This window comes from Rutidosis leptorrhynchoides, chromosome 3, assembly GCF_046630445.1.
Source record: "Rutidosis leptorrhynchoides isolate AG116_Rl617_1_P2 chromosome 3, CSIRO_AGI_Rlap_v1, whole genome shotgun sequence".
NCBI classification, from domain to species: Eukaryota; Viridiplantae; Streptophyta; class Magnoliopsida; order Asterales; family Asteraceae; genus Rutidosis; species Rutidosis leptorrhynchoides.
The window spans coordinates 308,917,780-308,930,688 of record NC_092335.1 but is presented as its reverse complement, the minus strand read 5'-3'; the positions used below and the strand labels follow the sequence as shown (position 1 = coordinate 308,930,688).

At 33.7% G+C, this 12,909-nt stretch overlaps 1 protein-coding gene across 1 annotated transcript; it reads left to right on the top strand.

The window, feature by feature from the left end:
* Positions 1 to 2,131: 2,131 nt before the first annotated feature.
* LOC139897444 (uncharacterized) lies at positions 2,132 to 5,734 on the top strand. The gene is made up of 6 exons (XM_071880142.1): positions 2,132 to 2,239; positions 3,573 to 3,660; positions 3,880 to 3,944; positions 4,758 to 4,826; positions 5,208 to 5,257; positions 5,348 to 5,734. Exons 1-6 carry the CDS (start codon positions 2,174 to 2,176, stop codon positions 5,454 to 5,456), a joined length of 447 nt encoding a protein of 148 aa, XP_071736243.1. The 5' UTR covers positions 2,132 to 2,173; the 3' UTR covers positions 5,457 to 5,734.
* Positions 5,735 to 12,909: the final 7,175 nt, after the last annotated feature.

The window sequence follows — 12,909 nt, the reverse complement described above, 5'->3', positions numbered from 1 at the left end:
GATCGACTGGCTCACTTGGGTAAGCAAACCGATTGTATATCTTAGCGTATGTTAACTTGTGTATATTTTGTGTAGTCACCTACATAGTTTTTGTTTGTTTGATAACTTATCATACGTTAACTCGTGTATATTTCGTGTAGTCACCTACATAGTTTTTGTCTGTTTAATAACTCACAAACAACAATCTGTTTCGTGATTGTGGGTGTGCTTTTGTTGTTGGATATCCATCCTGTTGGTTTCCAACTTGGCATTGTACAAAACTCGATTATTTCTATATATATTACCTTGCTTTAAAAAAGATATATATTGTTAATTTGTAATAAGTGAAAAGTTATGTGATTGAATTGTAATGAGTGCATATTATAATAATAATAATAATAATAATAATAATAATAATAATAATAATAATAATAATAATAATAATAATAATAAAAAAAAGTTATGCCATTGATTTGTAATAATTGAAAATTTTTGTGGTTGATTTGTAAAAATTGCGAAAAATTTTGTGGTTAATTTGTCAAAGTAAAAAATAATAATAAAAGTAAAAAGTTATGTGATTGATTTATAATAACCGAAAAGTATAAAAATGAAAAATAATAATAAAAGTGAAAAGTGATGTGGTTGTTTGTAATAAGTGAAAAGTATAAAAGTGAAAAGTTATTTGACTGGTTTATAATCAGTGAAAAGTTTTGTGATTAATTTGTTAAAAGTGAAAAGTTTTCTATTGATTTGAAATAATTGAAAACCACATTATTCATCATTTTGTCTTTCAAAAAAATGTATAATAAATGAATACACAGGTGGACTTTTCACTTTTGTGTTTGATATATTCTTTATTTTTTCATGTTATTTTCTAAAAATATCTTTAAACCAATTCTAATAAAATTTGTGTAATGCATTATTTAATGGTATTTTGAGTAATTTAGGTGCATCTATTAAGAGTCTAAGAATACCTTTGATAAAACTTAACTATTAATTACTGAATGGTTCATAATTTGAATGATTTAAAGGTTCTACATGAAATTGATTTTGAATAACAATAACTTGTTTGATAGTAATTTTGAATGAACAATGTGATTTAAAATTATATTATTAATCTTTTACATTTCGAAAAGATATTATAGCTGTTTATTAAATATTTCTGGTATAATTTAAAAAGGATATTAAATAAAATTATAGTGCTTAATGGTTAACTCTTAATGGTTCAATGTGAATGAATAATGAACCATTCAGCACCATATGTTATTTAAATGTCAGAAACAAATGTGTTGAATAATAAGTCCCATTATGTAACGCTGAAGCTAGGGACGGCAATGAATCGGATATGGATCGAGTGATGTCGTATCCAAATTCATATTCATTTAGTTTTTGTTCATCCATATCCATATCCATATTCATATCCATATCCATATCCATTTAATTGTTGTTCATCCATCCATATCCATATCCACCGGATGAAGCGGGTTAATGAATATCTATTAGATATTCAAAAGATGTTATAATATTTTCTAATATGCGATGAAAACAAAAATATTTTATATCAAAAATATATATAACATGACATAATCAAAATATATGCAAAAGAATGTGTAATATTTGTCGAAGATAGAACACATTTGTTGAATTTTACTATTAAACATAGATTATGAAAAATTAAATATGTAATTTGTTCGTTTATTTTGTTAGATATACGTGTTTTATTATAATATATCATATTTATATTTATTTTATTATAATGTTGAAAGCAAAATGTAAATCTAACGGTAAATGCATTTGTATTAGTGAATGTGTAAGCATATTTATATTTATGTATTTCTATATGTATTTCGGGTGGTAATGGATATATCCATGGATGAAACTTTTCATCCGTATTCAAATCCATATCCATTTAAGTTTATCTATATCCGTATTCATATCCATTTAGTTTCATCCATATTCATCACGAAATAGATGGATCGAATAGATATCCGCTGAATCGGGTGATCATTCCCATCAAACATTCAATTAAGATGTAAATTTAATTTAATCGATGGGATTTTGGTCAATCTCAAATTTTAATTTAATATAATTAAAAATAAATAAAATAAAAGAATATTATCTCTTTTAACCCTAAAACTAGACTAGACTAGAAAGTAATCTAAAATACAAACAGAAAGACGGTGTGAGTGAAGAAATGGGGGCGGACGCAAACACACCACAACAGAACCTCGACTCTGAATACGTCGACTCCTTGCTTGAGGTACTACTAAGTACTTTCATTCCCAATTCACTTTCCCAAACGTTTTTTTATCCTCTAATATTTGGGTTATATTATACTTAACTGATGGATGATTATTTCATCTGATATATTCGTTGCAATAAACATGCTTATATTAGTTACTAGTATCCTATTAACATGTGCTAGGTTTTTGATAAATCCACCAAGTATGTGTTACGATCATCCTGAAATCATACGAATCGAGGAGACCTAAAACTAACTATGGGAGTTCACGCAAATAGGAAGGAAAGAATAAGAACTTTGATGACTTATAAGTCTAGGTGTCCCTCCTTATTCAAGCTAGTTTTTGGGCTAGTTTATGGGAGTTAGTTCTACACTTGGGCTTATTCTTATGGTACTATCCCCTCAGACTTCTTCCCCGGGTTAATTTCAGGTCTCCTCGATTCGTATGAATTCGGGATGATCATAAAAGTATGGTGACAAAAAGGTATGGTGTCACTTGCCTTTCGAATACATAATACCGCTAGGTCGTTTGGGAGATGGTCTTCAGTGAAATAAATGTTACATATGATGCTTTCAACAAAAGCAGAGGATTGCTATCACTTTGATGAGTATTTTCTGGTGTTTTCTGGTGACCAGGGAAGGGTTGGAAACAGGCTGGAGTAATCCAGTTGGACTGCGTACATCAAAGTATGGGGTCAGATTACTCACCCTCTTGGGTAGCCTGAAGCCTGAACAGGGAAAACCTTCTACTTTTTTACATAAAATAATTTATAATAATAATATTTCATTTTATTTTATATTAGCTTTAAACATTATTTTTACAAATCAAATATTTATACATCAAGTGTTATTTTTATTTTAAATATTACACAAAAGTTCGATATTAATAATACTTATATATTAAAAATATATATTATATTAAAAATTCAACGGAAGTCAACATCCGAGTCTCCCCCTTGTTGCCGAGAACTACTCAAAATCTTCCAACCGACTTCTCCCCGAGTTCCGAATTCTCCAAACTTGTTCTGGTTGTAGTTAATAATATTTTTGTTGGTGATTTTAGTGTGATCAAACGAATTGATTTAGGAGTATTATTATTGTTAGTACATATAACAAGTCATTAGCTAGGGTGTTAAAAATATGCAATGTGTGTAGATCAGTAAACACCAAGTTAATTTGCTGTTGTAAATCTGGTGAAATACATAGAGAGCTTATGGTTGTTTTAGTTTCATTGTTGATTTAAGTTGTATTTGCTTAAATGACATTAATTAAGTTTTTTAATTTCGCTATGTCGAATGCTAATTGAACACGAATATTGCCAACCTGATGTGTTTATGTATGTTATAAGTAGGCGGCTAGATATAATGATATCGATGATCTGAAAAACTTAGCTGCTATTGGGGTATCACTTAACTCCAAGGATGCACAAGGCAGAACAGGTAAAATTATAAATCATCTCAGTTATTATCTTAATCCCTTAATCTTAAAGACCTATAATTACCAAATAGATAACCTGTTATTAAATAAATGAAAGTATTTTTATGTTTCTTGCAGACGTTGAATACTAGATGCAATTCATTTACATGTTCATTTGACAGCATGTGTTGTTTACTTATTACTCTTTTGACTATGTTTTTGTGGTTTTAAATTAACTGTAGCACTTCATATGGCATCAGCAAATGGACACGTTGATATAGTCAACTATCTTATCAGTAATAAAGCGGTAAGTGAATCATCCTGTGAGATAATTCATGGTCATTTATAATTAATTAATAATTAATAATGAATATGACTATACTTTATTGAGCATGTTACCCATAGTTGGCATGGCAATAATTCTACCTATTACATGTATCTGTTTTATTTATTGTTCACTTATGTTCATGAAGTTCATTGTTCACTTAGAAATTTGGTTACATATTAATTAATGATGAAGTAAATATACTCTCAAAATGACTTTTAGGTTCAAGAAAAAAAATACCGTATAGTTATCAAGCTAGGATCACCTCTGTAGTAAAGTAACAACCTTATCCAGTTTTAAATTCTTTACATAAAAGAAACAGAGTATATTTATGAAATAGTTGCTAGCACATAAAATCTATTGAATATGATGGTAACTAAGCAAACCTTTTCAAATCCTACCATGTTTTCCAAAATGTCTGGAAAAGTCATCCATATTCGTTTACATGGGGATGATTTATGTCTTGTGAGTTGTTTAATAAGATTGGAAAATCGATTTATGTAAACTGGGTCTATTCGGGCTTTATTTCGTTGATAACACGTCAATTGCTTGGAATGGTTTAATAGTCGTCTAATATTCACTGGAGATGGAGAACTGATTTATGTAAAGCTGTATAGCTTACTAGAGATTAAAAATCAATTTTGTTGTATTCGAATGCTTACAATTGTTCATAATTTTGCAATTCATATAACATACTTTTCTATATGTACATGAATTTTCTGTATCCAATTTTGACCTTGCGATTCGTGATATATATTAGAGCAAAACCCATGAACCGTTCTTTTCTCAATGCAGGATGTCAATGCTTTAAATGTGGAGAACAACACACCTCTTCATTGGGCCTGCGTCAATGGTCACATAGAAGTAATGTCATTTGTTTATTTCTTGTTATATACTTTTTTTAAACAGCAATACGGGATCATTCATGGGACTTAACCACCCACGCGTTCATCTCCCGCAGTTGCATAACCCGATCCCAACTACCGCCCAGGAGGAATCCCGGCCCAATCCGAGGACATGGGCGGTAAAACCCCGCAACGTGATGTGCGGAAGGCACCCTTGGGTGGAATTCAAGGGTAAAGTGACAACCTTGTGTGCAATGTTGCACCCTACGAGAGTCGAACTCCTGACCTCTCTTATGTCACTACCACATGAGCTACAACACAAGGTTTTTCTTGTTATATAATGTAGTTTGCAATTAGCTGAAACTGAGTGATAACTTTTGTCACACTTGGCCCCTTTTAGGTTCTTAAGATATTGATTCTCGCTGGAGCCAACGTATCAAATTTAAATCGGTATGTTACTTTTTAGTTTGTTATTATCTTTGTCGTTTTCCATGTGTTTATACATTCGAAAGTTAATATTATTGCTTTTGTGTTACTTAGACATGAACGGACTCCCATGGATGAAGCTGCCGTTAGTGGAAAAATGGAAGTCATTGATGCCATCAACGCTGCAGTGGCACAAGCTGACCTTGCAGGAACAAGCATTTAATGGTTTCAAGATTTTTAACTGAAACCCTTGAGGTTCATTTTTATGTATGGAACGTTATATAGCAACGTGTAAACTAAAGGGAAAGATAGTTAATTTTCCGTTTTTGTTGTTGGTTGGATGTCTGTATTCATGTAGGCGTTGCTGGGTTGATATTGTTTTCATTTTCCCGTCTCAGTCTCAGTGTGGCGTTGATGTACTTTGATATTGTTTACGCTAATGTAACGTTAAAAATATAAAAAGTTTTGGTTGAGCGGGTTCTACCGACTCCTTCTGATACATATTAACTCCGTCCTTGCTTTCGATGACGGGCCACAAGCTCATTAACAACTTATTTTATCAAGTTTAATACCATATTAATATAACCTCGCTTTCACAAGAAGAAAAGACTGAAAATCAAGGATATAAGTTATCAATCAAACTTGCCATTTAGTCTTGCATTACGAGTATTTTGTACATATGGCATTTAGGTCTCAGATTATTTTTATTCATAATTTCTTTATAAAAAAAATAACGAAAGCTTTATAACTAAGCAATTTTATAGAATAATGAAAGAGGTCAAACAAGATTACAATTAGCTTAACGGCTAATGTTCGAGACTAGAAAACATAACCGAAAAGAAAACTTCGAGCGACCGCTATCTACAACCGAGCTAAGCGAAGCCTGAAAATACCAACATGGCCGCAAACTAAACATGAAACAAGAAAAAAATAAAAGCTAAAACTAAACAAATACGGTCAATAACACACTAACTAAAGCAAGCCTTCTATTCTTATATATTCCAAACCTCCGAAGTCCAAAAAAAGAAAAAAAAAAAAAAAAAAAAATTGTTCAAGACGCCGAGTTAGAAGAGTTCGGTCATTTTCGTGAAGGATATTTGAAGTTCGAGTTGCGGTTTGGGTGTGTGTGGTGGGCGCGGATCGATGTTGGTTCCTATTTTTTACTGTTGTTTTGTAGTTCTACTGTCTTTGTGTTACGTTTTAAACATTTTGTGTTGCGTTGCTTGTATTTTTTTTGGATATCAGTTTGGAATCACACAGGGGACTAAATTACCCACGCGTTTATATATCATAGTAAATTTGATTTATATCTTAAAAAAAATAAATGACTTAATGTAGTATCAATATTTAAGAAGATGCTTTAACAAAAAGCAATACCACCAAGGCAATTTACATAAGAAATTGTGTATTTTTAGACTAAATAAAATGGTACTTAAAATAAAACTATCTTTGAAAATACATATATTACCTTGTCAATAAGAATAATATAATGTTTAGCTTTTAAGTTATTTATGTCGGTTAATTTTAATAATGCGTTCACAAGATAAAAAAAGACAGTCACAAGTCATGAAAAGAAGGGTTAAATGCATTTTTTTATGTTAAGACGTTCAACGCCTCCCGTTGAGATATATCAAACAAATAGCAAAACATGCCGCTCCTGCAGGTCACTTCTAATGCTTAAGCTCTATAAATCTAAATACAAAGCACGTAAACAGCATATATGCCACGTCAAATTAAAAATCCAAATTCGGTTACGTATTTTTGCATAAGACAATCAATGATAACGTGACACCTGACTATGAACATCCTGGATCTCCTATGCCTATATATATGACACATTGGTCATCACTTTTGAAACACTTGGACTGGTAGCGGAGAGCACACTTTCTCTCATACATAGTATTTTCATTGTCTGAAAATCAAGAACTTAGCAGTATAACGCTAGACGGACCAAAGTACAAATTGGCTCCACAAGATTGACTTAAGCCACCCCACGTTGTCCCCACCATGATCTGTGTCTGCACGAACGCTAAACAGTCAATCAATAATCCACCCGCTGACGACTCTAAGATTTGTACATGTGCATGTAGCCGCTAGCCGAAAATAGGTACAAACAACTATATTTTATGTCAACTAGGCAAGCATGAGCCACAATGTTGACAAACCAACGATAAAGAAGCCCCAAACCCACCCATTCCCCCCTTTATAGAAAAAAAAACCCCACCCATTTAGCCCCAATGCCTTGGACCTGCACAAGAGAGAGAGAGAGAGCATCTATAAACAAAATAAACAGACCTCGAATCCTCACAATTATAGTTCATTCACTACCGTAAAAAGGAAATAAACTTGATTATTATTCGCACCACTCGGAATTTTCCAGGTGATTATCTAATTCCGGTTAAGGTTGTTAAGCACACATAGAAGGATAACGGATTTACGAGCCAACAATTCCATTCAAGACATGTTTTTTTCGAAAGGTTAGATATTCATTTGAAGCTATTAAGTTGGATTTCCTTAACAATCATAACATTAGGTTGGTGGTTTTTACTGAAGACGAAAGCGTTTCTATTTTTCCAAATTTCATAACCAGTTATCCATTCTACCGTTTGTCACAATTCTTTACCGTGTGGCGACGAAAAGTTGTATCCCTTGCCTAGAAAATCTTCACCGAGACAAAAATTCGAGAGGATGTTTATTTTTTACCAATTAAAAATGCACGACCAAATATCAAAAGCAGATTTGCAATTAATGATAGCCTGATCCACGCATTCTAGATCATTATCACATATCGGACAGCGTATTGATCCCAAATCCAGACTGCATTGTTAAGTTTAGCACGTACCGACAACCTCTTCCTCCTGGCACGCCACACGGACACACCAATTTTTGATGGAACCATTTTGCTAATTAAAGTAGCAGACATGCTAACATCAGCAAGAGCCACTGTCTGATTAATAAGTTTCGACTAGTTTTGAATATCGAGAAAGATCTGTTCACATCAAGTGTCCATGTCCACTTGTCCTAGCCACTGCTACTCAATACAAAACTTGATTAAATGTTAGATAAATTGGTGAGATCCCCTAGCAATCTACCAGAGATAGCTCGGGACTAGCACCAAGGAAAAGTAATAGAGTTATTTGACTATCTTATTTTGCGGTGGATAAGTGCATCTTTATCAACATCTAATCTAAAAAGACGTTTAAATTGGACATTAAGTTTAGTGTTATCTAACAAAAAATCATTCCAAAAAGAAGTCGATTTACCATCATCGATACATCTTTTAAACGAACTTTCGAAAGGGGTGTTCAAGATATATAACTCTCAGACTAGTTGTTAACATATTCGCCTATGTTGAACAACCATATTTGTTATTATTCAAATTATAATATTCACCCATCCCACCTTCTTTATCATAAATGCTTTTAATACCCGAGTCCAAAGCGAATTATTTTCAGTTTAAAACGACCACCACCATTTACATAGTAGTAAGCAGTTTTTATTTATTAATGAACCAATAATTAATCCACCCTTGTCATAAGGAAGCAAATTCAAATCCCACTTAATCTACGACATTTTAAGTGAGTCATTTGCACAGCCTTAAAAGAATATACGTCTAAGACCCTCAAGTTCATTTATAACGCAAGAGGGAGCTTTGTAAAGAGAAAAATAAAATAAAAAGGAGACTATTTAATACCGATTTTATGAGCGTGAGCCTACCACAAAAAGAAATCAATTTTTCCTTCGAATCCGCTAGGCGTTATGAAATTTCTCGAACATTGGTGACATTCTTTCAACTGTTTCATGTTAGCTCCGATTGGAATACCTAAGTAAGTGAAAGGAAGCGAACTCGATGAACAACCAAGCGAAGATGCTAAGCTCCCTGTTTTACTTGAAGATACACCTATCCCAAATAAACAACTTTTAGAATAATTAAATTTAAGCCCCGAAGTTTCCTCGAAACATTTTAGAATTTCATTAGATTTCTGGCATTTCTCTTATTCCATTCTCCGAAGAATAAAGTATAGTCCGCATATTGGAGATGAGAGGAGCGTTGTTGCGCCTAATAGACCATCCCTAGAATTTGTTTCTAGAATCCGCCCGTTTAGTCAAGTGATTAAGTCCTTCGGCCGCAACGATGAAGAGGTAAGGAGATAGTGTATTGAGACGACCCGTCCTAATCCATAAGGACGAATACAATAACATATGGTTACATTGCGAGGTATTTGACCTCTATATGATACATTTTACAAACATTGAATTCGTTTTTAAAAGACAAACTTTCATTTCATCGAAAGTTGACAGGCATGCATACCATTTCATAATATCCAAACTATAAATGACCTATTCTGTCATATATTTAATAATAATCTTTATTAAACTCAACGACTTGAATGCAACGTCTTTTGAAATATGCCATGAATGACTCCAAGTAATATCTTTAAAATGAGTAAATGCACATCGGAAGATTTCTTTCAAACCTGATAATAAACATGCTTTCAAGTGTCAACCAAAAGGTTGGTGAGTTCATTAGTTTATCATAAACAATTATTTCCATTAATTTAATAGACCAAAAGATTTTCATTTCATTTCTCATAAACATCATGCATCTGCATAAAAATCATTCGTATGGATTGAACACCTGGTAACCGACCTTAACAGGATGCATATTTAATATCCCCATCATTCCGGGACTCTCATCGGACATGATAAATCGAAGTACTAAAACAATTCAAATTCTTTGACCGGGGCTTGTTAGTGCCCATAGATCTATCTTTAGGATTCGCGTCAATTGGTGGCAATTATAATAAACACCAATTCTTAGGCTACCAAGCTAAAAAGGGGCATATTCGATTCGATAACCCAACCATAGAATGTAGTTTCAATTACTTTTGTCTATTTCGTAAAACATTTATAAAAGCAGCGCATGTATTCTCAGTCCCAAAAATATATATTACAAAAGCATTTAAAAATGGAGCAAATGAAACTCACAATACTGTATTTTGTAGTAATTATGCATATGATGGCATTGAACAAGTGCAAGGTTGGCCTCGGATTCACGAACCTATTAATTAGCCCAATTAAGTTTTCATTTACCTATTAAGTCTCATGACTCAATTAAGTTTCCGTTTACCCTACGTTTCATGTAACAACAACAATTACAACCACAATCGCAAAACTATCCCAACAACCGCAACAACAATCGCAACAATAACTACAACAAACATCCCAACAACAACAACAACAACTACAACAACCGTTTCAACAACAATAACAATCCCAACAACAACCTCAATAACAACAACGGCAATAAAAACCAAAAACAGCCATGTCATAGGTGTGAAGAAAATCATCAGGGGTTTTGCACGACATTTTGCAACAGGTGTAAAAGAAATGGTCATAGCGCGACAAAGTGTGAGGTCTACGGACCAAAGTTTAACAGAACTAAAGGAACAAATAATGTCGAAAAAATTAATGCCGAAACGAATAGTGTCAGAGCAAGTAATACCAACGCTGTTTGTTATAAATGTGGAAAATCAGGCCACTTTATTAGAAATTGCCCTAATCAGGGGAATACTAATGGGCAGGGCCGTGGAAGAGTTTTCAATATTAATGCGGCAGAAGGACAGGAAGACCCGGAGCTTGTTACGGGTACGTTTCTTGTTGACGATAAATCTGCTTATGTTTTATTTGATTCGGGTGCGGATAGAAGCTATATGAGTAGAGAATTTTCTGCTAAATTAAGTTGCCCATTGACGCCTTTGGATAATAAATTTTTACTCGAATTAGCAAATGGTAAATTAATTTCAGCAGATAATATATGTCGGGATAGAGAAATTAAACTGGGTGATGAAACGTTTAAGATTGATTTAATACCAGTCGAGTTAGGGAGTTTTGATGTAATAATTGACATGGACTGGTTGAAGAAGGTAAGAGCAGAGGTCGTTTGTTATAAAAATGCGATTCACATTATGCGTGAAAAAGGAAAACCTTTAATGGTGTACGGAGAAAAGAACAACGCGAAGTTAAATCTTATTAGTAGTTTTAAGGCGCAAAAACTAATAAGAAAAGGTTGTTACGTCATTCTAGCACACATCGAGGAAGTTAAACCTGAAGAAAAGAACATCAGTGATGTTCCCGTCGCAAAAGAATTTTCTGATGTATTTTCGAAAGAATTACCGGGATTACCCCCACATCGATCCGTTGAATTTCAAATAGACCTTGTACCAGGAGCTGCACCAATAGCTCGTGCTCCATACAGACTCGTACCCAGCGAAATGAAAGAATTACAAAGTCAGCTACATGAACTTTTAGAGTGTGGTTTCATTCGACCAAGTACATCACCATGGGGAGCTCCTGTTCTGTTTGTCAAGAAGAAAGATGGTACATTCAGGTTGTGTATCGACTACCGAGAGTTGAACAAACTTACCATCAAGAACCGTTACCCATTACTGAGAATCGACGACTTATTTGATCAACTACAAGGCTCGTCGGTTTATTCGAAGATCGATTTACGTTCTGTATATCACCAAATGCAGGTGAAAGAGGATGACATTCCGAAGACTGCTTTTAGGACGCGTTACGGTCATTACGAGTTTATGGTTATGCCGTTTAGATTGACTAACGCACCAGCTATGTTCATGAACCTCATGAACTGAGTGTGTGAGCCATATCTTGACAAGTTTGTCATTGTTTTTATCGATGACATACTTATTTACTCGAAGAATGATCAAGAGCACGAAGAACATTTGAGAAAAGTGCTAGAGTTGCTGAGAAAAGAAAAATTGTACGCTAAGTTTTTAAAGTGTGCATTTTGGTTGGAAGAAGTTCAATTCCTCGGTCATATAGTGAACAAAGAAGGTATTCAGGTGGATTCAACAAAGATTGAAACCGTTGAAAAGTGGGAAACCCCGAAAACTCCGAAACACATACGCCAATTTTTAGGACAAGCTGGTTACTACAGAAGGTTCATCCAAGACTTTTCCAGAATAGCAAAACCCTTGACTGCATTAACGTATAAAGGGAAGAAATTTGAATGGAAATATGAACAAGCGAAAGCATTTCAATTGTTAAAGAAAAAGTTAACTACGGCACCTATATTGTCATTACCTGAAGGGAATGATGATTTTGTGATATATTGTGACGCCTCAAAGCAAGGTCTCAGTTGTGTATTAATGCAACGAACGAAAGTAATTGCTTATGCGTCTAGACAATTGAAGATTTACGAACAGAATTATACGACGCATGATTTGGAATTAGGCGCGGTTGTTTTTGCATTAAAGACTTGGAGGCACTACTTATATGGGGTCAAAAGTATTATATATACCGATTACAAAAGTCTTCAACACATATTTAATCAGAAACAACTGAACATGAGGCAGCACAGGTGGATTGAATTGTTAAATGATTACGACTTTGAGATTCGTTACCACCCAGGGAAGGCAAATGTGGTAGCCGACGCCTTGAGCAGAAAGGACAGAGAACCCATTCGTGTAAAATCTATGAATATAATGATTCACACTAACCTTACTACTCAAATAAAGGAGGCGCAACAAGGAGTTTTAAAAGAGGGAAACTTAAAGGATGAAATACCCAAAGGATCGGAGAAGCATCTTAATATTCGGGAAGACGGAACCCGGTATAGGGCTGAAAGAATTTGGGTACCAAAATTTGGAGAT

What these genes read in the sequence shown, in the direction of transcription:
- LOC139897444 (XM_071880142.1), top strand. Translation starts at nt 2,174, where the DNA reads ATGGGGGCGGACGCAAACACACCACAACAGAACCTCGACTCTGAATAC. An exon ending in GCGTCAATGGTCACATAGAA is followed by an intron (nt 4,827 to 5,207) that starts GTAATGTCATTT and finishes GGCCCCTTTTAG; the next exon opens with GTTCTTAAGATATTGATTCT. An exon ending in AACGTATCAAATTTAAATCG is followed by an intron (nt 5,258 to 5,347) that starts GTATGTTACTTT and finishes TGTGTTACTTAG; the next exon opens with ACATGAACGGACTCCCATGG.